At 45.9% G+C, this 26,033-nt stretch overlaps 1 protein-coding gene across 2 annotated transcripts in view; it reads left to right on the top strand.

Moving 5' to 3' along the window:
* The window catches only part of LOC310870413 (glypican-5-like), a 176,441-nt gene that overhangs the window by 106,865 nt on the left and 43,543 nt on the right, over positions 1-26,033 (top strand). For both annotated transcript variants that reach the window (XM_083781632.1, XM_083781633.1), the window contains one exon: positions 11,142-11,262. In XM_083781632.1, coding sequence (XP_083637758.1) covers positions 11,142-11,262 — 121 coding nt within the window. The remainder of the gene's footprint in view (positions 1-11,141; positions 11,263-26,033) is intronic.

Genomic DNA, 26,033 nt, shown 5'->3' with positions numbered 1-26,033 from the left:
GAACAGTCAAAGCTGGTGGTGGTGTTAGGGAGGGGGTGTGGTGGGGGGGTGGGGGGGGGGGGGGTTAGTCGTCAATGTTGACGAGGCAGTGCAACAAGCGGAAGTCAAGCCAGGGCTACATGCCCGGGAAGTGGGAACCCATTGTGAGTTGTGTACTGTGTGGCACAGTGGCATTATACATGCCCATGTGTTTACCAGCTGGGTGGCAAATGGGGAGAGACAAAGACACACAGAGAGAGAGAGAGAGAGAGAGACATGCAGAGAGAGAGACACTGTGTGTGTGTGTGTGTGTGTGTGTGTGTGTGTGTGTGTGTGTGTGTGTGGGTGGTTAGGGGATGGTGGTGATGAATCAGAGACTAGAGAGAGCTATTGTCTTAATCTGCAGAATGTGGCCTTTGAAACACTCACAAATCTGAAGAAGCATTTGAAAATAATTGTACAAGCATGTGCGTGTGTGCGTGCGTGCGTGCGTGCGTGCGTGCGTGCTGGGTTAGTTGGGGTGGAGGGGAAGTGCACTGTCTCAGCTTGCCTGCCCCGCGGTTGACCCCATTGATCGGAGCTCTGTTTGAAACGTTTCCACGGCGTGGCGGAGCACAGCTACATCATTGAAACGTTTCCACGCCGCGGTGGAGCACAGCTACATCATTGAAACGTTTCCACGCCGTGGCGGAGCACAGCTATATAGACGTTCGGACGTCCGTGAGAGCGGCAGCAGCCACTGAAAGCGTGTCAGTCCTCCAGTGTGTTTATTAGGGCATGAAGCGCATATGTTTTGTCGCCACACTGTTTATATATCCGAGGGGGTGAAAAGCTTTCGTTTGAGGGTTGTATAGCAACTGCGTGCGTGTGTGTGTGTGTGTACAGTATGTGTTTTCCACCAGCTCCGCGCTTAACTGTCTCAGAGACGACATATTACGCAGCATCTCGTGTTTGTTAAATATTTGTTTTATAGTCGGAGCACACTGGCCCGCCTCATGTGTTTAATGTTAGCAAAGTGAGTGGCTGTGTGAGCGTGTGAGAACAGCGCGAACAGCTTGTGAGAACAGCCTAGCCTTTTGGGAACAAAGCCACCAGTTTGAGAGTATTTCAACATGTCCGAGGCCTGGCTCATAAACCAGGCTGGCTAAACACCCCCCGAAAAAAACACCCCGTCCCCCAGCCCACCCCGTCCCTCCACCACCACCACCACCACCCCACCAACACCCCCCACCCCACCCCTGGAGTCTCATCTACATGTCGTCAGTCGTCGTGACTCCAAGTAAAAGCTTATCCCTGAAGAAAAGAAACGGAAAGATGCACATCCTGTGTGTGATGGTTGCACTGAGTTTAGTTAGCCTCATGGTGAGAGATGTGCATTGACTGTTTGGGTGTATACGATATGTAGGCCTACTTGTGTGCGTGTGCGTGCTTGCGTGTGCGTGCATGCGTGCGGAAAAGGAATAGGGGGAGAGGGAGATTGAGGAAGCAAAAGCGTTGCAGGCAGAGATGGAACCGCATTGTCATGCCGTGCACGTGCATTTTGCCAGTGCTGAATGTGACAACCGCCTCCCACCCACACTGCAAACTTTTCCACTGTAGAAAACGTTTCAACTTGCAGGGCTGGCATTTGCTTTACCGCAGGCATGCAGGAACAGTGACCTCCATCATGTTTTTGAGTGGTGCAACCACTCCTACAACCAGCAATGTCCGTGTACCTGTTTGTGTACCTGTATAAGTGAGCATGAGTATGTGACTTAATTATACCAGTAGGGGGAGCCAGAAACGGAGAGAGGGGTGTTGCTGTGCCTGCTGCCTGCTAATGAGAGAGAGAGAGAGAGAGAGAGAGAGAGAGGTGTGGGGGGGGAATTGCACCACTCAGTTCACACGGGTGTGATTTTTTTAAATATTTTGTATAGTCTGTAATGGTCTTTCTATTGTTGTGTGATGATAGGCACATGAGGGTCTGTGCATGTGACACTATACTTTGGCAACCTTTTCTGGATGCGTGCATTTTCAGAGCATATTTATTTTAACGATCGTGGAAATATCGTGGACTACTTTAGGTTCCTACTGAATCGGTTAGGGGCACACACACTTACTGTGTGTGTGTGTGTGTGTGTGTGTGTGTGTGTGTGTGTGTGTGTGTGTGTGTGTGTGTGTGTGTGTGTGTGTGCGTGTGCGCGCACGCACGCATAGCCTGATTTATACTTGGTTGGCACACAGGTGTCACGTGCCGAAAGGCACTGTGAGATGACAGATCTGCTATTTCCGTCGAGCCACAATGCACTGTCACTTCAGAACTCTCCCTTCACACATCCATGCATCTATTCATTCGCCATCAGTATCGAGGACAGACTCTTTCCTGGATGTTACTGAATTAGCATATGGCCTCTGTCAGGGGGGGGGGGAAACCTCTTATGTCCCAAAACTGTTGCTTTTCAGGATTCAAATCCCAAAACGGCATTCTTTCGACTTTAAGGATCTGCTTACTTTTGATGCTTTTGTGTGATTGCCGTTCAGTGGTTCCCAAACGCTTTAATTTCAAGGACCCCCAGTTTGACATGCATTAGGCTACGGACCTGCATTTAATGTCATTTCTATCACTGGGACCCCAATTTATATTGCAATCACTGTTTGTGATTGTAACGGGTCCATTTGGTTCCATTTGTACACTCTTAGAGTTACAGATCCATGGGTCCATTAGGTTCCTAACTATCCATCATAGCTGGGGGGACCCCCTGGAACTCCCCCAAGGACCCCTGGGGGGTCCCCGGGCCCCACTTTGAGAACCACTGTTGTAGTGTGATCAAGTGGGGTGTAAAATTTACGAAGAAACACACAAAGTCATGAAAATACTGTATGGAGAAATTGGAGATAAGAGGTTTCTGCCCGACAACAGCGATATTGCTATGCAGAACTCGGTGTTGCAGGAGCTTGCAAATCACTGGTCCTTTTTAGGACTCGTCAAACCACTACTCTCCGAGTACAGCTACAGCTGTATACTTCGGCGAGCACTGCAGTGGAATTGCAGGCCTGCTATAATGTCTGGAGCTGTGTTTTTATTCTTTTCCAACAAAGGCACAGGAAAACTTACTTGACCCCCTCTAACTGTTGCCTGTGGGCATCCCTGCTGGCTTAAGAGCTCTCTGCTTGCACCATCATTAGTGGTGTGTGTGTGTGTGTGTGTGTGTGTGTGTGTGTGTGTGTGCGTGTGTGTGTGTGTGTGTGTGTCTCTGTCTCTGCCAGTCTGTCTGGGCCAAAGAACACACAAAACACACACACACACACCGCACTTGCTCTATCACATACCTCTGTCCTTTTGGTTCCGTGTCTGATGTTTGTGTTGGAGCCGTATAGCGTTCGTCCTGATCAATTTACATGCACAGAGGCCGCTGCCGGGAGACGGAGGCTGAAAGATTCCAGTGTCAAATATTTAAGTAGTCAAATGCTTACGCAGAGACGACATCTTCATCCCGATCGATCGGGCCAATTAGATTAGAGTCAACGATAGCCTGTATCTTCTGAGCACTGCATGTGTTAAGTACATATGCGTGTGTACACATGCACACATGCGCACATGCACACGTGCGTGCGCTTGCGGTACAAGCTGCATGAACACTTAGTCATCATAAATGGAATGAGATTACGCTGTTATATGTATTTTGGTAGCGTGTCTTACTGTAATCTGCACAGGTGGCCTAGCCACTGTTGTGTGTGTGTGTGTGTTGCAAGCTTTGATAAGTGTCATTATTATAACCTGCTGACAGATATACACACATGGAAACCACACATATGCACAGACGAGTACACACACACACACACACACACACACACACACACACACACACACACACACACACACACACACACGTACTGTATATTTTTAATGTTGCAGAGATATGTCATACAAGTTGCCCCTCCCTTGCGTGTCAATGTGAGTACGTCTTCAAGCAACGTGTTGACTCAACTTGGACTTTTTTGACTGACAAGACGACGTGCAGAAATAAGAAGTGGTTCCTATGCCCTACTAAATTAAACAGAAATATCTGGAGAGAGTATATGGCACAGGAAGTAAACTTTTAATAGATAGAAGTGCTCTTGAAATGTTGGCAGGGACAACTTGTTTAATGTCATTGTGATTGAGCCTGCACATCGGTGTACCCTTGCATGTCAGCCACACCCACAAATGGATTTATTGCAGATTTATAGCGTTACTTTTTGGACAAACCGTCAATCCAACCGACTTTCCACTCCAGTGCTTCACTCCCTCGCCGGTCCTCTGCGATATGCACACTGAGTTTGAAGTCGATTGGTCCTTGAGATACACAACAGGGTCTGCTCAGATTTCAAGATAATTTGGAATATTCTGGGTCCTTAAACATCCCTCCTGCGAGCAGGGCGGCGTACCCTGGGTTATAGTGAACAACACTGCTGCCAGGACAAATTGCTCTCGCCAACACTCAACCTCACTAAACCAAACAACAAAACCATTGTTCACGTTGCAATCTCAATAGCACAAGACATCACAAATCCACTCAATCACCACCTTACTGCAATGTCCCACTCCGCGCACTGCTGCAGAACATTGAGGTGAAAAAGGACTTGTTTGGGGGGGAAAAGCCTGATACCTGCAGTCTTAGGCGACGTAAACAACAGGCCTCGCAGAACAGTGTGTACTGCCGTCTGTCATTTGTTGCTGTCGAATTGCTGTTACTGTGTTGTCGACTGGTCTATGTGTTTTTGTTGTCTGACAAGTACAGTGCTGTGTGAAAAGGAATGTCCCCTTGTGGGGCAATAAAGTCTCAAAGGATAAAAGTCTACATTGTGTCCATGCACAAAAGGACCCAAGACACACATTGGAAAACAGTGACTTTTCACATGATGGTGTTGCTGAGGCTGGCCAGCAACACCTCAACCTCGACTGCTCCTTCCTCAGCCAACTCCCTCCCCACACGGTCGGGAGATCCCAACAGGACTAGAATTTCATCAAATTGTCGCTGTTGGATGGAAATCTAATATACAAAACTGTATAATGATCAAGTAAGGCGTTAATTTACGGAAAAACACACACAAAGTTTGAATATACAGTTAAGAGGTTTCTGCCCGACAGAAACAAAATAGTTTCTAGTTTCTCTTTCTTCTAAACAAATGTCATATTCATAACCTGTCCTTATTCAGCCTTGAGCAGGACTGCATTAGTCCTCTCCTATGACTCGGACGGTGTCTTCACCTTATGCAGTCGTCGTAGAATAGTAGCTTGAGACAAAAGTTACTTTCATGGCTTTCATTTGTAAACCACTGAGCTCACGGAAGTAAATATAACTGCCATTTATTTCCGAGAAACTTTTTTTTTGTGCATGTTCAGCCATTAGTATTCTAGAGATTCACACGCGTATTGACACTTGGCTTTGTATTGCTATTTGAAGCAGTGGCTTTTGAGTTACCAAACAACACACTCTGAGAAAACTCCAAACATTGGCCCATTACTTCTGGTTATTTCTCACAAAAGCATTGGCTCATCTTTAGTGGTTTAGTGCGGGCAATGATTGTGCGTGCTCTTGGGGGAATGAAAACAAAACAGCTAGCCACAGGTAGACAGAAGAGACGTACTGTACACTGTATCATTCAAACAGCTAGCCACAGGTAGACAGAAGAGACGTACTGTACACTGTATCATTCAAACAGCTAGCCACAGGTAGACAGAAGAGACGTACTGTACATGTATCATTCTCGTGTGCCTGACAGCTGTGTAATGAGATGTGTTTCTGAGCCACATGGCCCCGTAGGTCAATCTTCTGTTTCCGTAGCACGGTGCACAAGTACACCCTATGGGCACAACGCTAGTATGTCGCAGGAACTGCTCAGTGCCAAGCAGGGAGGCATTTGGTTGCATTTTTATAGTTTTTGGTATGGCCAAAGATACAGTGTAGAATTTGGAGGTGGAGGTGAAATTGGTACACAAATCCTATAAATGGTCTAAGTGGGCGCCGTCTGATCTCGCGTCTTTAAGTTCTAGATCCCTCCAGAGTGTGTTGCTGCCTGGGACAGAGAAAGGTTGAGAATAAAGTAGATTTTCTCTTGATTTCTCTCTGGAAAAAAAGCCATTTTAGTATGAACATCGTGGGAAAGTTGTGTGGCTTTTGACGATCAGGTCCAAATATTTTGTTTAGTGCGTGACCATGGCACTAAATAATGGTTCAGAAGCTGTGCTCATGTTCACTCGTCCATTGGAAAATAATATACTCCAAACCCCGCTTCCGGTCTCCTAAAAAGGCAGCCACCTCTACTGTACTTCACGCAGGTAACGGAAGTAAACCAGAGATGTCATGTCTTTCTTTTATTTTGCTTGGGTACGTACTTGTATGACTCAGCCGGGGCTTGAACCTTGATCTCCCAGTCTCAGGGTGGTCACTCTAATCACTAGGCCACTAAGCTGGTATGACTGTCTGTAGTCGGGTATGACCAGCTCTGAAAGGTGGGAAATCTCCAAAATGATCTTTATCCAACGGTAGACAAACTCAGCTACACACACTCATGCGTGACCATGCGTGCACGCACATTCCCTGTGATTGACTTACCAGGGAGTGTTGTGGTCTCGTTAGCTTGACATCAGGCTTTCCAGAGTCGTGCCAGAGCTGAGCAGGGATAAGCCCCAGTCAGGATCTCCTTTACCCAGGCGGATTGATGTGGACACCCCCTTGCCCTGCCAAACCTTCAGTAACTATGCATCCATGTTGGGTGTTCCTGTTCCATTATTTCATAGCATTGGATAATGGAAGACAAAACACACGCACACGCACACACACACACACACACACACACACACACACACACACAAACACACACAGTCGAACGAAAAAATACCTACTACAATGCCTATACTTTTAGCAACCAGCAGGACAGCAGGAGGGGAAATGGCGGACTCTTTTTCGGCGTGCAGCGTAACACCCCCCCCCCCACACACACACACACACATGCTCACACAGTACACAACCATTTCAGTCAGACAACTCAAGGAGGATGTAATATATATATTTATTGATATAGGATAATCAATGCAATATATTTATTATGGTTTGGCGATGTATTGGATCTGCTTTTTAGGTACTCAGGTCAAGCGCATCAGTCCCGACCATAGGGACTCTGAATCCCCCGTACCTAAACAGTATAGATCCAAAACGACAGGTGGTAGCTGGGGTGGAGGTGGGTGAGCACTTTGTATACAGCAGCGCACAGTATACAAAAAAAAGCAGCAGCAGCAAGCAAGCAAGCAAGCAGGAGGATGAATGCAAAACCTTCGGTTAAAGTAGCCGGTATGAGAGATTGGGTGAGCGTGTGATTGGCTGAGTGAATCATGTGGATGAGAGCCTGATGCTGCGGTGGCCCAATTAACGGCCGGCGCGCTGACTGAGGTTCCCTGACTGAACTTGCTCTGCGCATGTCTGCGACAGGCGCAAATGCTCATTAGCCTCATATGTATCTGATGGAACAGACTGTATACAGTAGCTCTGAGCTAGCTGACACTGTTATCTTCAGCCAAGCCTGGGGGAGACAGACAGACACACACACACACACACACACACACACACACACACACACACACATACTGTACACATACATCGGCTCCTACTGTACTTTCATCCAAATGCCCCAGGAGCCATTTACTTGGCGATGAATCATTTATAATGTCAGCAAGACGTGATGGAGGGTGCGGCGTTTGGGCGTGGCGGGGAGGGGGTGTTGGTCGGAAGTCCAAAAAGCTATTGATTGTTTTTCTTCTTGTCAAGGCAGGATTCTGTGCCGCAGGTGCAATTAAGAGCTTCATTTGTTGTCCGGTAGAGACAGGAGGGGATGGATGGCATCAGCTATGCAAAGTATCCAGGACAGGAAGAGGAGAGGAGTAGAGAAGAGAAGAGAAGAGAAGAGAAGAGAAGAGAAGAGAAGAGAAGAGAAGAGATATACAGAGGGATATACAGAGGGATATACAATGAAGATGAAAGAGCGAGGGAGGGGGAGTTGAAGCGAGGAGAGATTTTAGCATTTTTATGCGTGCTTGTGTGAAGTGCTGTTTCAGCAAAGAGGAGAGACCTTATCAAGACATCACTTAGATCACAGGCCAGAGATTCTCAAGTTCAGCATTTTTATGATCACTACCACTCATGTGTAGGCAAATATACAGTATCTGCATGCTCAGGCACGCACGCACACACACACACACACACACGCACGCGCGTGCGCGCGCGCGCACACACGAACACGCACGCGCGCGCGCGCACACACGAACACGCACATCCATACCTCCCTGCTCACATTCGGTCTCCTGCCATAAGGGGAGTCACTTTAATGTTTCCTTGGGTTGGCTGTGGAACACTTAAATGAAAAGCACCATTTGAGTTGATGCCAGCACATATAGGATTGGTGTCCCACCTCCCTAGTGCTGCTAATATAAGTCGTTTGGAACTCTCTGCCTGCAGTGGGTAGCTGTGTGTTCGTACGTGTGCGTGCGCGCGCGCATGTTTGAACAGGCCCTCGCACGTGCCATGTTGATGGTACCTCAAACATTTCCATGTGAGGTACCCCGAAATGAATATGTTTGACCACAGACCCCCATCTAAAAATATTTTGACAATATTCCAAATGTATGTCATGATTTGTTTGAAAATCACCGATCTACAAGCTCAATTTGATGTGCTGTTTTAGTAGTATAGTACTATAGATGTTTCCACTAGGTTTTAAATATGAACTCATATTGCTGGAGAACCTGTGGAAGCATTTCAAGGACCCCTGGGGGTCCAGGTGGTCCCCATGTAGCTCCAAATTGCCTGCCGGGTGTGCGGAAGTCTTCTCTCTATAGGTCCCCATGTAGCAAAATGTGTTAATATAGCGTCACAATCATTTTAACCACTGTAGCCACTTACTTTGGCTATTCAGAAATAGTAGATATGCAAGCGTGGCATAAAGTAAACATGTAGATCTGCTATTTTTGAAAAATCTTGAAAATGAGTGCAAATCCTTTAATATTGTTTTTCTTAAAAAGCGGCCATTTTTAACACTAACCATCTCTTCTGGGGTTCCCTGGCACAACATCATTCTTTTTAGATGCGGGTCCGTGGCCAAATACATCGATATTATGTGACATGAAAACATTTGGAAACCGTACTGCTCAATACCACTCTCCTCCATGCATCGCGTGCACTCACACGTATACAAGAGGGAGTGCAGAAGAGTGAGTTTGAATGTGAGCGCTAACAGCTCTCTCTGCCGTTAATGGGTTTCAAAGTGCATGTCCTATGGCACCTCCGCAGTGGCGCAGGGTGAAAGTGTGAAAGTGCACCTTGTTCAGAGTGTAAAAGTGGTCCGGTTTTGGTACATTTCTTACACTCACTTTAACTTAGCTTAGGATATCTTTCCAGACATTTTTTATTTGTGTGAATTTCAGCCTCTGTGGGGGGTATTTATATGCAAATATCATGACCAATGGCATTGAAATGGCATTGCAATGAACATCACTGATTACGTTTAGGCGAAAAAAGAACAGAAAAAAATAATAATAATTTAGTAATAAAATAAAATAAAATTGTTGCTAAAAAGCAACGCTGGGTCTTAGAGGGTTAACACTGCAGGAATTTTACTAGAGAAAGATTATCTCCATTAATCCCTGCAGGGAAATTCTTTTACTATCTACCGTGATATATATACATATATATATCACGGTAGATAGTAGTAACAGTTTGGGACCCGACAGAGACGATATTATTATCGTCTCTGTCGGGTCCCAAACTGTTACTTTTCAGGATTCAAATAAAAATAAAATAAATTGCAAAAGTAGCAGATTAACGAGCTCGAACGAACATGTAGATTGTGTAACACAGTACTGTAGTATTATAAGAGGGCGGTTTTACGGAATAAATGTGAGGTTTCTCCCCGACAGTGACGATATACAGTACTATACTAAGTTCTGATAGTGGCTGTAAAGTCGAGCTTGTAGATGCGCTGCTTTTGCTGAATCCTGTATGTACGATTTTAGATTTAGATTATTATTAAAAAAAACATAATACATGAACTAATTAAGCCCTATGTTATACTTCATCTAGGCCTACAGTCACAATAATTTGAGTACTAACGATACCCACGCTATTTATTTAATACTTTAGCGCAAACATTCTCAATACAGGACTTTTACTTTGGGTGTTTCTGCCCTGGAATTGTTCTCTTTGACTTAATCTCTCCAACGTTTTCCTCTGCACACCTACATACAGTACGCAATTAGCTCCAGCTGGATTCATGGGAATTCTTTATGACAATCTCATCATAATATAGGCCTTCCGGTAATAATGTACAAGAGGTACCATTATTGCCCTTTTCCATTGGGATTCAGAGACCAAAAGGATTGGTGTGTTAATTAAAAGACATGATTATGTAAGAAGTATTGATCTCTCTCTCCCGCTTGTCCCTCAACACTGTATTTGTAATGCATCTAAGCAATTTACCGTGCGCCGTTTCAACTAGCTTGTTAGTGTACGCAATTTGTTGGAATCAGAGAACCGAGTAATCTATCCCCCCAGGAATATCAATCTGTTTAACCCATTCTGAACGGGAACCCATTTTGGTGTCGGCATCACGTCGTGCTTTAGCTATTTAAAAACAGCAGATCTACAAGCTCGTATCACGCCACCGAGTGGCGCGATACGAGCTTGTAGGTCTGCTATTTTTTGAAAAATCGAAGAACGACTGACATTTTTTAGAATCTGATCTCAGGGCAGAATGGGTTCATCAGACCAGTGTGTGTCCCAGTGGAAACCTCGTATGAATCTGATCTCGGGTCAGAATGGGTTCATCGGACCAGTGTGTCCCCCAGTGGAAACCTCGTATGAATCTGATCTCAGGTCAGAATGGGTTAAACCAAGTTATTTATATGCATATAACAATCATACGACATGGACTGTGTTGTGTTGTGTTTGACACGTCCATATATTGTCCAGGTTTATGATACATTATGAATGAGTGTTTTGGCATAGCGCTTTGAAGACATAAAAATGATTGGCTCTGTGAGACTGACGCAACGATGCTGTTTTGATTGCAACATGCAAGCGATCGCTGTATCTCTTTTTACACTGCTCATTCCCACCTCTCTCTCTACATCCCCCCCCCCCCCCCTCCAGCTATGAAGGCAGAATCGTAGGAAATGGACTTCAGGCCCAGAGGCAGAACCCAGAGGTCAAAGTTCGCAGCCCTAACCCAACCATGGCTGAGGTGAAGGAGAGATTGGAGCGCTTTAACCAGGTAGGACTTTGGCGGTAGAGTACTGATGTAACTGTAGTAGAGGTGTAACTGTACTGTACATTACTATATACAGTTACAACTGTAGGTCAGTGCTACTCAAAGTGGGGTTGATTGGGTTCCAGGGGTCCCCAGCAAAATCAGTTTAACCACTATAACCGTAAATACATATTGGGAATATTTGTTTTCATAACATGAATCTTGTAATCTTGTCTAGGTTGAGAACTACTGCTGTAGCTCAACCCTGGTAAGAACATGTAGCACAGGCCATTGCAAACATTCCATCAATATTATACAGTAGCTGCCATTATAAACCTCATATAGGCCTTACTATCGCTAACTCAATGTCCAAAATACCATTTGAACCGTGTACCTAAATGTAACCATTGTTATTGTAGCAGTAGTTGTCAGCGGGCCCCAACGCAGGCTGATCAGCGAGGCTGACCTTGCCTCTGGGCCGTCGTGTTGTCTGCGTCGCCGTCACGCTAGTAACGCCCCTGGAGTTTTTTCCCTTTAGGCTAGTGGTTAAGATGCTTGCTTTCCACGCATGTGACCCCAGCTTTTTTATCGTGCATATTTGTAATGTTTTCCCGAGGTGTCTCGGGCATCACTGTGATGATGTCAAAGTTCAAGTTCTTGTGTCCTGGTCGATGGTAAATCAATTTTGAAATTCAATCTGTGGATTAGTCAAACAGCACTGCAGTGCATATTGGAGTGCATATTACATTAAAGGGTTGTCCTTTTCTGAGTTGGAGCAACTATATTTTGTCTCGGTCGCGTGGAAACCTCATTATGTCCAAAACAGTTACTTTTCAAAATAAAGAAAATGCAAAAGTAACATATCATCACCTTCTTAAACTATGGCCTAAGTATTTCAGGAAAAAAACCAAACTGATCAGTAACTGTTACAGTATGTAACATAAGAGGATTACATAGAATTGAATAGGATTAAACCTCACTTAGGCCAATTTACTTACTTGAGTCCTTTTAGTTTGGCTTTTTTTTGCATATGTTGGCCTAAGTTGTCAGGATCTGCCTTCCGTGTGTTGTGTTTGGTGTTCCTGGATCTTATTTTGAACTTTGAAGTGATGCTTTTGTGTTTCCTGTCCTCCTTTGTAGTAGTTCCCTGCCTTGTCTCACCTTCCCTGATTTTTGGTTCTTTGGTTCACCTGTGTCCTGTTTTCCCCTCAGCCAATCCTTGTGTTGATTTGATTTGAGTTCACCTGTGTCCTGTTTTCCCCTCAGCCAATCCTTGTGTTGATTTGATTTGAGTTCACCTGTGTCCTGTTTTCCCCAGCCAATCCATGTGTTGATTTGATTGGAGTTCACCTGTGTCCTGTTAATCTTGTGCCTATTTAAGCCCTGTGTTTGGTTGTGTTCTCTGTTGGGTTATTGTCTTGTATCCTGAGTTTCAAAGTCTGTTCCTTTGATAGTGTTGCTCTCCTTTGTTTAATTAAACTTCCACTTCAAGATTCTGACTTCCTCACATTTGGGTCCTACTTGAAAAAACACCTCCTGACATAAGTCACACTCGAGTCTTGAGATAGGCCATTACTGATCAGCATGATTCAATTAGGACTATAGGTGGCCAGTGTCATGAGCAGCTGACTTAGGCCAAAACATAATTTTCCTAAAAACAATTGCTCTTAGTTTAAGAAAGTGACGATATCTACAAGCTCGGAAGCTTTGTGCAGTGTTTCGAGCTTGCCGATCTGGTACTTTTGACGCTTTTGTGTGGCGCTGTCGTATGATCAAGTAGGACGTTAATTTACAGGGAGAAAAAACAACGATGGAGATAAGAGGTTTCTGCCCAGCAGCAACGATTTATTTATTGACGTATACAGTGAGCAAACAACAGTGAAGGATGGAGACAGCGGGTGGGGGGTGTTGAAGACCCCAGCAGGTTACACAAACAACACACACTGTGTAGGCTAACAAGGCATCTTGAGAAATGACTCTCCATGCTAGGCCCTCCGCTCCCATCCACCGGCTCATGTTGAGGGGAGGAGGCGCACAGACATCAAAGATAAATGGAAAAGATAGAGGGCCAAAGGGGGAGAGATAGATGGAGAGAGAGAGTTGGAGAGAGGGAGAGAGAGAGATTGGAGAGGGAGAGAGAGAGAGAGGGAGAGAGAGATGGGGGGGGGGGGGGGGGGGGGGGGCGACAGAGAGAGAGATAGAGAGAGAGAGATGAGTGCAAAAGGTCAGTAGTGAGTGACAGAGTGGCAGGGATGACACAAGCGGCTTCAAAGTCACACTATTTGTCATGTAGATGAGGATTAGGGCTGAAAAGGGTCGAGGAAGAAAGGAGGCCATTTCCCCAGAAGTCCCCAGAGGCCATTTGAGGAGACAAACGGACCTGGATTCGGTTCCCTTTCCCTGTCCGCCTGGCCTTTTGTTGTCGCCTGAAAATCATACCGGGCTGATAACGCGATGGCCATCTCTGCGCTTTGCTCCCTCTGTGCCCCCTCTATTTTCCTCTGCCTTTATTCCTGCTGCATTCATCGCTCCTCGTCCCCATCGTCGCCGGTCCTCTGTACCCGTTCAGCCAAGCAAGCTCTCTGCCCGTGCCTTATACTCGACTCCGATTTTATTCTTAGCCATGCTATGGTATCCCACGCTCGAAATTGCCGATCGACAAGCTCACAACAGGTCACTTCTTGGCGCTTTGTGAGCTTGTAGAGCAACATTTTTATCTTATCCTACATGTATAGGCAAACCTCAGTCCTCAGGAATTCTGTCCTCAGTCAAAACCTGTCTATTCTGCCCGGTTCTCCTCAGTGGCTGGAGCAATATTGATCTGATTTGCACACTGGCATTGACCATTAGCATAATGCACAACATATAATATATTTCACTTTCCCAAAATATTAGCTTTTTTTACACAATATATGACTCTGAATTATCAGAGAAATCAGTCATTTCTTATACTAGCACCTGAATGAAAGGGCTTTAACTGTCCGAGCTGCTCCAGTTTCTCTCTCTTCTGCAGTTGCTACTATACTACGTTGTTTGGGGGGACGTTCAGCAATACAAATGTAATGCATGTACAACACGGCGCATAACCCAGAGTCTGCAAATCCTTTGAGTGTGCATATATCCCCGGGGGATGGACTCTGCTTTTAGTAACTGAGTGCAGATTGGCTTGTATTCATTTATTTGTTTCTTACTTTTCCTTTTCTGGTTTGCTTAATCCATTCTCACCGGGCACCCATTTTGGTGTCGGCATCATGTTATGCTTTAGCTATTTAAAAATAGCAGATCTACAAGCTCATATCGCGCCACCGAGTGGCGCGATACGAGCTTGTAGGTCTGCTATTTTTTTGAAAAATCGAAGTCTCGACTGACATTTCTAGAATCTGATCTCAGGTCAGAATGGGTTCATCAGGACCAGTGTGTGTCCGGCGGAAACCTCGTATGAATCTGATCTCGGGTCAGAATGGGTTAATCCTCCTGTTTCTCCGTCTCGGTCAATAAAAGTGCCTCTTTCCTTGACATCATGCAGTTTCACTGGTCCGTCTGTCTCTTCTCTTCATGCTCATGTTCCCTCAGCACTTACCTCCTCTTATCGCTGCTCTCAAATCATAACCATATTGGCCCGGGCCGCGCTGCGCTGTCCTGTTGCTGACAGCTCCAGACTCTGGCTGCTGTTTCACTCTCTCTCTCTCTCTCTCTCTCTCACACACACACACACACACACACACACACACAAACCCCAGCATCCCCAATTGCCTCGTCAATTCCATGGTGTCATGGCAACCGCTTCAGCCCGTCCCGTGGCTGACATTTGTGTGTGTGTGTGTGTGTGTGTGTGTGTGTGTGTGTGTGATGATTCCAGATCACAAATGGCAGGGTCTGAGCCGTGTCCCTTTGTGTCTAACGCCAGATATGGGTGCAGCGGAGCACGGGGTCAGACCCACAGACATCGGAGCCGTTTTTAATCTGACAGGCTCCGGCGAGACGCGGCCGGGCCTAAAAGCAGTGACGACAAAACATAATATCATACCGTCGCTGTTGTCGGCCGGAAAGCTCATGTCTCCAGATTTGTAAATGAACATCCTACTTGATCACACTACAGCGTCACACAAAAGCATCCAACGTATAGCTGATCCGCAAGTGGTGCGCTTCGAGCTTGTCGATCTGCTAGGTTTGACGCTTTTGAACGTCAGTTTCGGAGATATGAGGTTTCCACCCAACAGGGAAGGATATGTAATGAGAGTTATGAGACCATAATGTGTTTAGATAGAACCCCAGGAGATGTAGAAGTAGCTGATAGGAATCTACTGTAAGTAAATGTGATCATGGGCACGCGTGCGCGCGCACACACACATGCACACGCACATGCACACGCACCCACACACACGAATAAAGACCAAGTAATGAATTGAACTTGAGTGGAACAAATTGCAGATGTGACGCATTGCAGGCTTGTAGATCTGCTATTTTCACTACGCTTCGTGCTGCAAAGCATACAGGGCTTAACCCATTCTGACCTGAGATCAGATTCTAAAAATGTCTATTACATCCTGACAGTTTCATTATGAACCCATTCTGACCTGAGATCAGATTCTAAAAGTGTCTTCGATTTTTCAAAAATAGCAGACCTACAAGCTCGTATCGCGCCACTCGGTGGCGCGATATGAGCTTGTAGATCTGCTATTTTTCAATAGCTAAAGCATAACATGATGCAGACACCAAAATGGGTGCCTGGTCAGAATGGGTTAAAGTGGTTACATTTTAATCCAACCACAGCCACAACCTAAACCCTAACATCACGAGCCAAACTCGGTTTCTCTTCCCATTCAACAAGACCTAACCTCAGAGTCCATATCTGTTACCCTCAACCTCAGAATCCATATCTCATACACTAACCCTAACATGAACCACTCACGCTAAAGGCCTAGTCATGCTCCAATTTTAGGTGATAAGGTGACCACCGAAAACCACAACATTACCCACATCACCGCTCACCCAAACACGTCTCTCTGTTTCGGTGGTCACCTTATCACCTAAAACTGGAGTATGAATATCCTATCATGAACCCCTCACCCTGACCCTGACGGCCTGACCTGCATATTTTGATAAGTGTAACCCAACTCTGAAAAGGTTTTTAACCTTACAAATTATCCACTTCCTCGTGGGGATCAGAACAGTGTCCCCATGAGGTCAATTGTATCTGGATTTACTGTTCTTGTGGAGACTTTTGTGGGACTTTTGTCTCTGTGTGTGCGTGCGTGCGTGCGTGCGTGTGTGTGTGTGTGTGTGTGTGTGTGTGTGTGTGTGTGTGTGTGTGTGTGTGTGTGTGTGTGTGTGTGTGTGTGTGTGTGTGTGTGTGTGTGTGTGTGTGTGTGTGTGTGTGTGTGTGTGTGTGTGTCTACACGCGCGCACACACACACACACACACACACACACACACACACACACACACACACAAGGAGGCAAGCCCACTGATCTCTTGACCTCCAATAAAATGGTCCATTAAATGACTAGGCAGAGTTATAGTCCTCTGTGTATCTTCTCCCAGTATCCTCCTCACTCACTCTCTCTCTCTCTCTCTCTCTCTCTCTCTCTCTCTCTCTGCCTGTAAATACTGCTAATGTAGACAGTAAATGTTTCAAAGGTTCTCTTTTTGGATTCCCGGCCACCGGCCCCAGCTGTTTTTGGGTGGGGATTCTCTTACAATGGTCTATCTGTTTCCACGCGAACATTAAGAGCAGATCGTTTTTCAAACATGTCAATTTAGCCGTATGCGTTTCATCAGTGGGGATATGCAGTGTGCGCGTGCGGCACACACACACACACACACACACACACACACACACACACACACACATGGATGTGCGCGCATGCACATACACACACACTTGTGGAGAGTATCATTAGAGATGCTGAAGAGGATGTTGGATGACAACACAGAATGTGTAGACCTCGACTTTAACCTTAATGGGGTGTTCTTCTATGTAATTGTTTTTAATCTGTGCTCAGGGACGTCTTCTTAGTGTTGGTGAAGTCATGATGGCCATGCGGCTAGGCTTGTCACAATTATTACATAATCGCCTATTAATCGCAATTATTTTGCATAATCGTTTCCATGTTGAAAGATATTCATACAATTTCAGACATTTCCCCCCCAAAAATTGCATAAAATAACTCACGTGTCACTTTAAGTGACACAGATGCTTTGTCTGTTGCTTTGATGCAGTGGCTTTGATGTTTTGTTGGTCAGTTACTTTGGTGTTTGGTCAGTTACTTTGATGTTTGGTTGGTCAGTTACTTTGATGTTTGGTCAGTTACTTTGATGTTTGGTTGGTCAGTTACTTTGATGTTTAGTTGGTCAGTTATTTTGGTGTTTGGTTGGTCAGTTACTTTGATGTTTGGTTGGTCAGTTATTTTGATGTTTGGTTGGTCAGTTATTTTGGTGTTTGGTTGGTCAGTTACTTTGATGTTTGGTCAGTTACTTTATTGGCCAGTTACTTTAATGTTTGTTTGGTCAGTTACTTTGATGTTTGGTCAGTTACTCTGAGACACTCTGTGCTCTATGTTCACACGTGTGATGTTGATGGTTATGCGTTGTTGTAAATGGTTGTCAATCACGTAGATCTCCACACAGCGGGTTCAATGTGTGTACTTAATTAATAGATGGCATCTACAGTATGTATCATCCGTTTAGTCTGAAGAAGAGCTCGAAAACGTTGCTCTGTAACTTCAAAATTAAAATGTAGCAACAACGGGAGCTGACAGTGTGTGGCTTGATTCTTTTTCATCGATGGCAACACAGTAAACTCGTGTAAAAACAAAACGAATTGACCCAACAGTCTAGACCCATATCCCAGACAGACCCGGAGACGGAGTGAAACCGACACTGAGGATTTTTATTTTGAAATTACAGTGTGTACAGTGCAGATGCCTGATGTATGCATGATTGATGAGATTGACTATTGCTCTGCTGCCCCTTTGGGCTCCTGGCATGCCAAGGTCACAAATGCACACACGCGCATGCACACACGCGCATGCGCACACGCACGCACGCACGCACACACGCATGCATGCTCATACGATCATGACATTCACATGCTGTGAATTCAATCAATAGTTAGAGAACTATCAGATAGCATACAGTATAGGTGTGCTCCATTACTTTGTTTTTGTTTTTTGCTCTGCTCTGCAGTGTAAATATGTTTGTTTACGCTCACAGTTGTAAAAGTTTCCCTGAAAAGGGCCAAGCCAATAAACAGAGAGAGAGAGAGAGAGAGAGAGAGGAGCCTAATCACAGCATTTGGTATATCTTTCCACCCGTGACTCTCCTCCCATCAGGGTCTCGCAGCAGGTTAAGTGAGGACTTTGCTAAGCCCCTCCACCGTGCACGGCTCATTACAGCTGAGACACGCCCGCACCCATGTCAGGAAGGGCTTTACGCTTTAAAAAGAGTTAGTGGAGGCCGGGGATAAGGAGAGAGTGAGAGGGAGGTTTGGGCTGAGCTGGCAGCCATGTTCAGTCACAGGGAGGGGACAGATTCTTTCCACTTGATGGAGATGGCGCTGGGGTCTTCTGGTCTTCATAATAACCTTATAATAACTCCTCCTGTGGCAGTGAAACAGAAGTCTGTCTTTATGCTCATGGGCTCCTTGTTAACGTCACAAGCGCTGGGAACCAAAACGCAGAAATGCGAAAAGGACCCATTGACCATATTGACATCACGGCCGCCATGCGAATAGTTATGGTCAACGATGATTGCTGCCGCTTTCCTTATCGTTGTGGAAAACAGACTCAGAAGTGTTAGGGGATGTGGGTCCTTATATACGTTTTAACCACTTAACCCATTCTGACCGGGCACCCATTTTGGTGTCAGCATCATGTTATGCTTTAGCTATTTAAAAATAGCAGATCTACAAGCTCATATCGCGCCACCGAGTGGCGCGATACGAGCTTGTAGGTCCGCTATTTTTGAAAAATCGAAGAGCGACTGACATTTTTAGAATCTGATCTCAGGTCAGAATGGGTTCATCAGGACCAGTGTGTGTCCGGCGGAAACCTCGTATGAATCTGATCTCAGGTCAGAATGGGTTAAGACCTACAGCAGGGTTCCCCAATTAATTTTCCTCAAGGGCCATATTTTGACTAGCGTACCAGGCTGGGGGCCGAGTCTGCACGCGCGAGGTCGAGGTCTTGCCCTGAAAATTCATTTTCAGGGCAAGACCCCATTTGAAAAGGATGCCCAGTTTGACATGCATAGGCTACTGACCCCCATTCAATGCCATTTATATCTGGGACCCTTAAAAAAAAAAAGAAAAAATATCTTTTTTTTGGGAAATTCTTTCATGGGCCACAAGTGGGCGTTCTGTGGGCCGCAAATGGCCCGCGGGCCGCCTATTGGGGTACCCTGACCTACAGTGTATACTTTAGTTTGTCATGCCACAAATTCACAATTCATTGAAAATGTTGAACGATAATTTGAAAAGAACAGTTTTGCAAGATTTTGCTGAAAACCTGCCCGAAATGATGACACCAGGTTTAATGTTGTCAAATGATGAGTCTTTACTGTGCAGTGAAATCCCCTTCAAACTGATGGATGGTGAAATTGACCTTTTAAACACAGAGGGAGTGCATTTGAAACCAAAGTAGAATTAATACTTGTTACCAAAAACTGTTTGCAGCCAGGATTATACGCTTACATAGGTTAGTTTAGTAAATATCAGCACACCAAAGAGAGAGTGTTGACTTAAACGTTAAAAAAAAAATCATTTTATTTAATTATAATAATTAGACCTAGGCCTATGCTTAGTTCTCAGCTTCACACAGTTGGGTGCTTCTCAGGTGAGCGTCATGCTCAATAATGTATTTTTAATGTGTTTTATTGAACATGTTCCAATGAACTAGTATTTGTTCTGCATACTGTTATGCATACAGACACAGGCATACAGTATATAGTACATGCTGTACGCTTAAGACCCATGTAAGGGTGAAACATCGGTCTGTATTGCTGCAAATAACTCTTTGATCTGCATTGAATATATATAGTGCTCCTACAGTAGCCACGCTTTCATCTGTGATAGTCATCTCGTCAAGTGGTTAGAAATGTCTCATTTTGACAGTGTGCGCGCGCACACACACACACACACACACACACACACACACACACACTCACACACTCTCTCTCACACACACACACACACACACACATGCGCGTACACATGCGCGCACGCTCACGCACATACCCAACGATAAAAGGGACACTTCTCCCACACAAATACTGTATTGTAGCAGTCTGCGCCATAGAGGGCCACTATAGTGACAAGGCCTGCAGGCGGGGTCGATGCTGACGACGGCGACGCTGAAGACGGTGACTTTGAGCGCCCCTTCGCTGTGGTGGCGGTGGTTGTGGCGGTGGTGTACCGTGTCAGGGGGGCCCCTCGGAATCCCTGTCCCACTGCCCCCGGGGACCTCTGAAGGCCCCTTTGATGTCTGAAAGCTTATAGCCTCCCCAGTAAGGCACACTGGGACAGCGGTGGCACCCAACACTTACCATTAACCCTCACGTCCAAAGCGGCAGGCTTTTGACATGCTGAGCACCACAACATAGCCTTTTAAGACTATGTCGTTGCTGTCGGGCTGAAACCTCCTATCTCCATATTGTAACTTTATTTTTGTATTTTTTAATTAACGTTGATCATACTACAGCGTTGCACAAAAGTATCAAAAGTATACAGATCTGCTACTGTACATTTGCTACTTGACTCTCATGCTGCACCCAACACCACTAACACACCTCCTGTGTGCGCACAGCACCTTCTAATTCTCTGCTGCCTCAGATTAGGAAGGGATTCAGGAAACTCAATACTGTCCAACCTTTTTTTTTTTTTTAAGATATTTTTTTGTGGCTTACGCCTTTATTGATTTTTTAAGGGATAGAAAGTAGGCTGACAGGAAACGGGAGAGAGATGGGGGGATGACATGCGGTAAAGGCCGTGTCGGGTCCGGGAGTCGAACCCGCGGCACACCGCGACTGGATCACCAGTCCGGTGCCCAGACCGTTACGCTACGGCCTGGGCCTAATACTGTCCAACCTTGAGTCAATCAGTGTCTTTGAGGACAAAAATCAAGCGCCTCCTAAATTGTTATCTTGAATTGTTAGTCTTGGCCTGTTTGTGTTGTGCCTTTTTTTATCCTGTCTTTTACTGCGCCTTTCACACAGTTTATTCTTAATTTTAATGCAAAGTCTAAGTCTTCTAAGTCTTTCAATTGTTGGCATTGACCCCAAATCACAATAATGGCTCAATTATGGCTAACAGTTTGCGCACGCACGCACGCACACACACACACACACAAAGGCACACAGCCAATCAGGCGTAGGGTTGTGAATCCCCGACTCCACAGAGTGTCGTTGAGTGTGTCCTGTGCTGTGTGTGAGTGACTCACAGTGTTGAGCTCATGGCCCTTAAACGCTACTGGCAGGGGCAGGGGCGTGTTCGCCACGCCGATGTTCAAAGCTTTGGAAGCATGACTCGTGTCATATGAGAGGAGACTTTGTTGGTAACTAAAAAAAGAAAAAAAAACGGTCTCAGGGATTTTTCGGCAATGACTGTTTGTGCGTGAGATTCACCCCCACGCCCATGTGTTGTTGCCCGGGCCAACATGTTTGTCTGGATACAAAGAAAGAACAGACAGACTAAAAACATCCCATTTCTCACTGGGCTCCTTATAGCGATTTCATTTCAGACCATATAGTGCTGCCGAAGTCAGAAAGCTGAATATGGATTTCACCACAAACGTGAGGAAAAAAAAGAAAATCAATTGGCAACAGAAAGAAGAGAGTGTGAGCTTTCCGTAGCAGAATTTATTGACTTCCATATTTGACATTGTTAAACCGGACTAGGATGACTGCCAGAGTGCTAATGTTACTGATACTGTGTCGGCCGCATATTTGACCGTGTGGATGCACACTAGGTTCTGTCCTTCGTGGCTGTGGAACTCAAGTTTGGACAAATGAAGGCAGAAAGCACAGTATGAGAGCATACAGGAGGCCTTTGCTATGTTTCACCAGTTTCAATTGAAACGGGCCTCCACCCTCAGGGGGGCCTCCAGGCTCCGACTGACCGTCAGGCAACAGTCAACCCCCGCCACCCTTGGCCCTCTCTCTCTCTCTCCCATAATGTTAAGTTACACCTATGTCCTGTTAACATGTGGCATTGGGATATATTCATAATTATTTAGGTGCTATTTACACGAGGATGGTGTTCATATAAAACGTCAAAATAAAGTATCGTTTGCTGCTGTCATTTAGACGAGAACCGTGTTCTCAGGAGGTGAAAATGCAACGAAGTGAAACCACCTCCCAGAGTGGAAATCTTTGAGAACACCGTTCCCTCTGGTCTCCATATAAACAGGCAAAACGGTGAATCCGCAAAACTTATGACATCATGGCTCACGTTGGCTCACAGTGCATATGTTTATTACATTGATGCAGAGCCATATCATTATGATATAATGGAGTTCCTGAACAAGCCTCCCTCCTCGCCTACAAAGTGATGCTCATCAGCGATGTTGAATGTAAAACCATGATGTAAATAAAAAGCCTTGTGATAGACGGCAGCCGCGGCAGCAGCGTTTATGTAGCCTAATGTATTATAAAATATATACCATCCCGTGGCGCGCCCAGAGCCGTGTTGCGCCGCTTTGAAGGGCTTCTTCTTCTTGTACGTGGGTGACCTGTCTATTTGGCAGCCCGTTATCGCCACCTAGCGACAGTATAGCATAATAGCACATCATATCATAACGTGTGCGTTCTCGTGTAAAGGGTAAGAAAAAATGAGAACGCAACGGGACTTTGACGTGTTATATGGAGATGGTCGCCGTCTAAAAGAGGCCTTAGTCTTGAAACGGGCCAGGATTAACTATGGCCGCCCCTGATGAGAGCCGCTAATAGCATCCCTCACTGGGTGCACTGGGCTCCAGCAGTAATTAACTGCTCGCTGGACAGGCTGGCAATAATGGGGAGCTTTATGCACCATTAATCCACACAGATCCACATGCAGATCTGCTCACATAATCACAACCAGGAGTGGCATATAGAGTAGCACAGTTGTTGCACTCCTTTTCTTTTCTCTTCTCTGTCTCGATCTCCTCTCTCTGCCCCTCTCTCTCTCTCTCTCTCTGCCTCTCTGCCTCTCTCTCTGTGTGTGTCTCTTGCATCCACACATACTTGGAAAATATGCTTTCATTTTTCTGTTCTCGACTGTCTGTTTTTGGTCGAGCTGTCTGAGATGCAGACCGGATTGTGGCCACTTCTTCCGACTGCTGGAACTCTCACGCATGCACATGGGCACACACACACACACACACACACACACACACGTCACACACACACCAGGATGGCTCATGTTTGTCCTGGCAGAAGCGCATTAAATCAGTCGACAGTGAGGGAATGGAGAGAATTTGAGCTTGGAGGAAGTTATAGAGGACTTCTGCAGACTTTGTAATGGTTTATTATTGTCACTTTTTCCTGCCTTTTCCTCCAGTCAAACAGGGTAGGGCCAAAATCTGCTCAATATCATGGACCTATAACCTGCCCTGCCCCACTATGACGTCTACTGTATACAAACACAGACAATAAACAAATATTATTGTGAATCTGGTACACTCACTGAACATTATCCCACAGATTATGCCCAAGCCCAAACAAACACACACTCACGCAAAACGTACAGTATTCCATTTTGTTTCTTTATAAGGGCTGTGCACACATTTGCACGCTCTGTCGCCTTTTCTAACTCTCCATCACGCACACGCAAACACGCCCACATCACCAATGCAGGCCCGGATTCCTGCATGAATAGGATGCATAGAAAGGCAATTCTGTGTCCTCGAACTCATCCTATCATCTTACTGAAGAATGTTTTTGGAAGGGAGGAGAGAGAGAGAGGGAGAGAGAGGGAGAGAGAGGCAGAGAGGGGAGAGAGAGGGAGGGAGGGAGGGAGGGAGGGAGGGAGGGAGGGAGGGAGGGAGGGAGGGAGGGAGGGAGGGAGGAGAGGGAGGGAGGGAGGGAGGGAGGGAGAGAAAGAGGGTGGGGGGGGCGCAGAAGGCGGAGAGGCGAGCCTGCAGAATATTGCATATTTTTGCTAGCAGATTGAAAACCTTATGAGAATACCTGATTTGTCCTCGGATGCCAGAGTAATTTCACAGCCCTGCAGTGGGACTGAAGTGAGCAGGCTGGCATCTTTGTTTTTATTTCATGTTTTGTGTGTTTGTTTCTTTTGTTTGTCTCCAAGTCCCTCACCCCCTCACCTGCTTATACAACCCCACCATGCGTTACCACTATCGTTTCATTCCATCTGTTTCCACCCTCGTCTATGCTAAAATGTATTTCTGCATTTCTGCAGTATGTACACGCACGCACGCACACTCACAGACACACAAAGATCCTATACACTTAGCATCACCTGTGACGCCGCGACACTGTCACTCACAGCCCTCCCCACACACACACGCGTGCGCGTGCACACTTACAGCTCTGTAGGGCATATAGCTTAGCAGTGCCGCTGTAATGTTTAGCATAGGTCTGTTTCATAACCACCATGGCCTGTGACTTAGTTGTAAACAGCGCGGCTGCGCCTGAGCCCGCAGCTCAACTGTGTTCAGCACTGTTTCAGGTGCCAGGGGGGTGTGGAGGCCGGGTTGTGTCAGAAACAAAGACACTGCACGCAGGAGTTGATCTCTTCTGCCGCAAACCTCCACCCCCCATCCCCACCCCCCATGCCACCTCACACCCTCAGGCTGGCGCGGAGGAGGGCTCATGCACGCATTTTCACATTTTTGGTGATGTGGCGTGGTCGGCCAGGATGGATGTTTTCAACGGGCACAAAGCGTTGCCGTCATTGCTTCGCAATGCTGTCACCACCACCTCCTCCTCCGCTGCTCCATCAGCTTTGTTGACTGTACACGCCTTGGTGCTCGAGTGGTTTGAAGCCAGACTTTATGGTTTCATAAATTGCTGTTTTATGGCCATGTATTGATTTTAATTAACTGGTTAGCTTTGCATAATCATCTCTGTCGAGGTTCTTTTCAGGAAAAAATACAGCTGAAGTAGCAGATCTAGAAGTTAATTTATGAAAAAAAAACACAAAAAAGGTAGAGATAGGAGGTTCTGACCAGCCGGAATGGACTAGTGCAATGCTACGTATGAGCGGCTCTTATGAATTGAATGGACTAGTGCAATGCTACGTATGAGCGGCTCTTATGAACTGATGGACTAGTGCAATGCTACGTATGTGAGCGGCTCTTATGAACTGCATGGACTAGTGCAATGCTACGTATGAGCGGCTCTTATGAACTGCATGGACTAGTGCAATGCTACGTATGAGCGGCTCTTATGAATTGAATGGACTAGTGCAATGCTACGTATATGAGCGGCTCTTATGAACTGCATGGACTAGTGCAATTCTACGTATATGAGCTAATGAGCGGCTCTTATGAATTGAATGGACTAGTGCAATGCTACGTATGAGCGGCTCTTATGATTGAATGGACTAGTGCAATGCTACGTATGAGGCGGCTCTTATGAATTGAATGACTAGTGCAATGCTACGTATGAGGCGGCTCTTATGAATTGAAAGGACTAGTGCAATGCTACGTATATGAGCGGCCTCTTATGAATTGAATGGACTAGTGCAATGCTACGTACTGTATGAGGCGGCTCTTATGAACTGCATGGACTAGTGCAATGCTACGTATGAGCGGCTCTTATGAACTGCATGGACTAGTGCAATGCTACGTATGAG

This window comes from Protomyctophum parallelum, assembly GCF_964188405.1.
Source record: "Protomyctophum parallelum genome assembly, chromosome: 14".
NCBI classification, from domain to species: Eukaryota; Metazoa; Chordata; class Actinopteri; order Myctophiformes; family Myctophidae; genus Protomyctophum; species Protomyctophum parallelum.
Note: the sequence above shows the minus strand (reverse complement) of the source record. Positions and strands in the feature narration are given on the sequence as shown.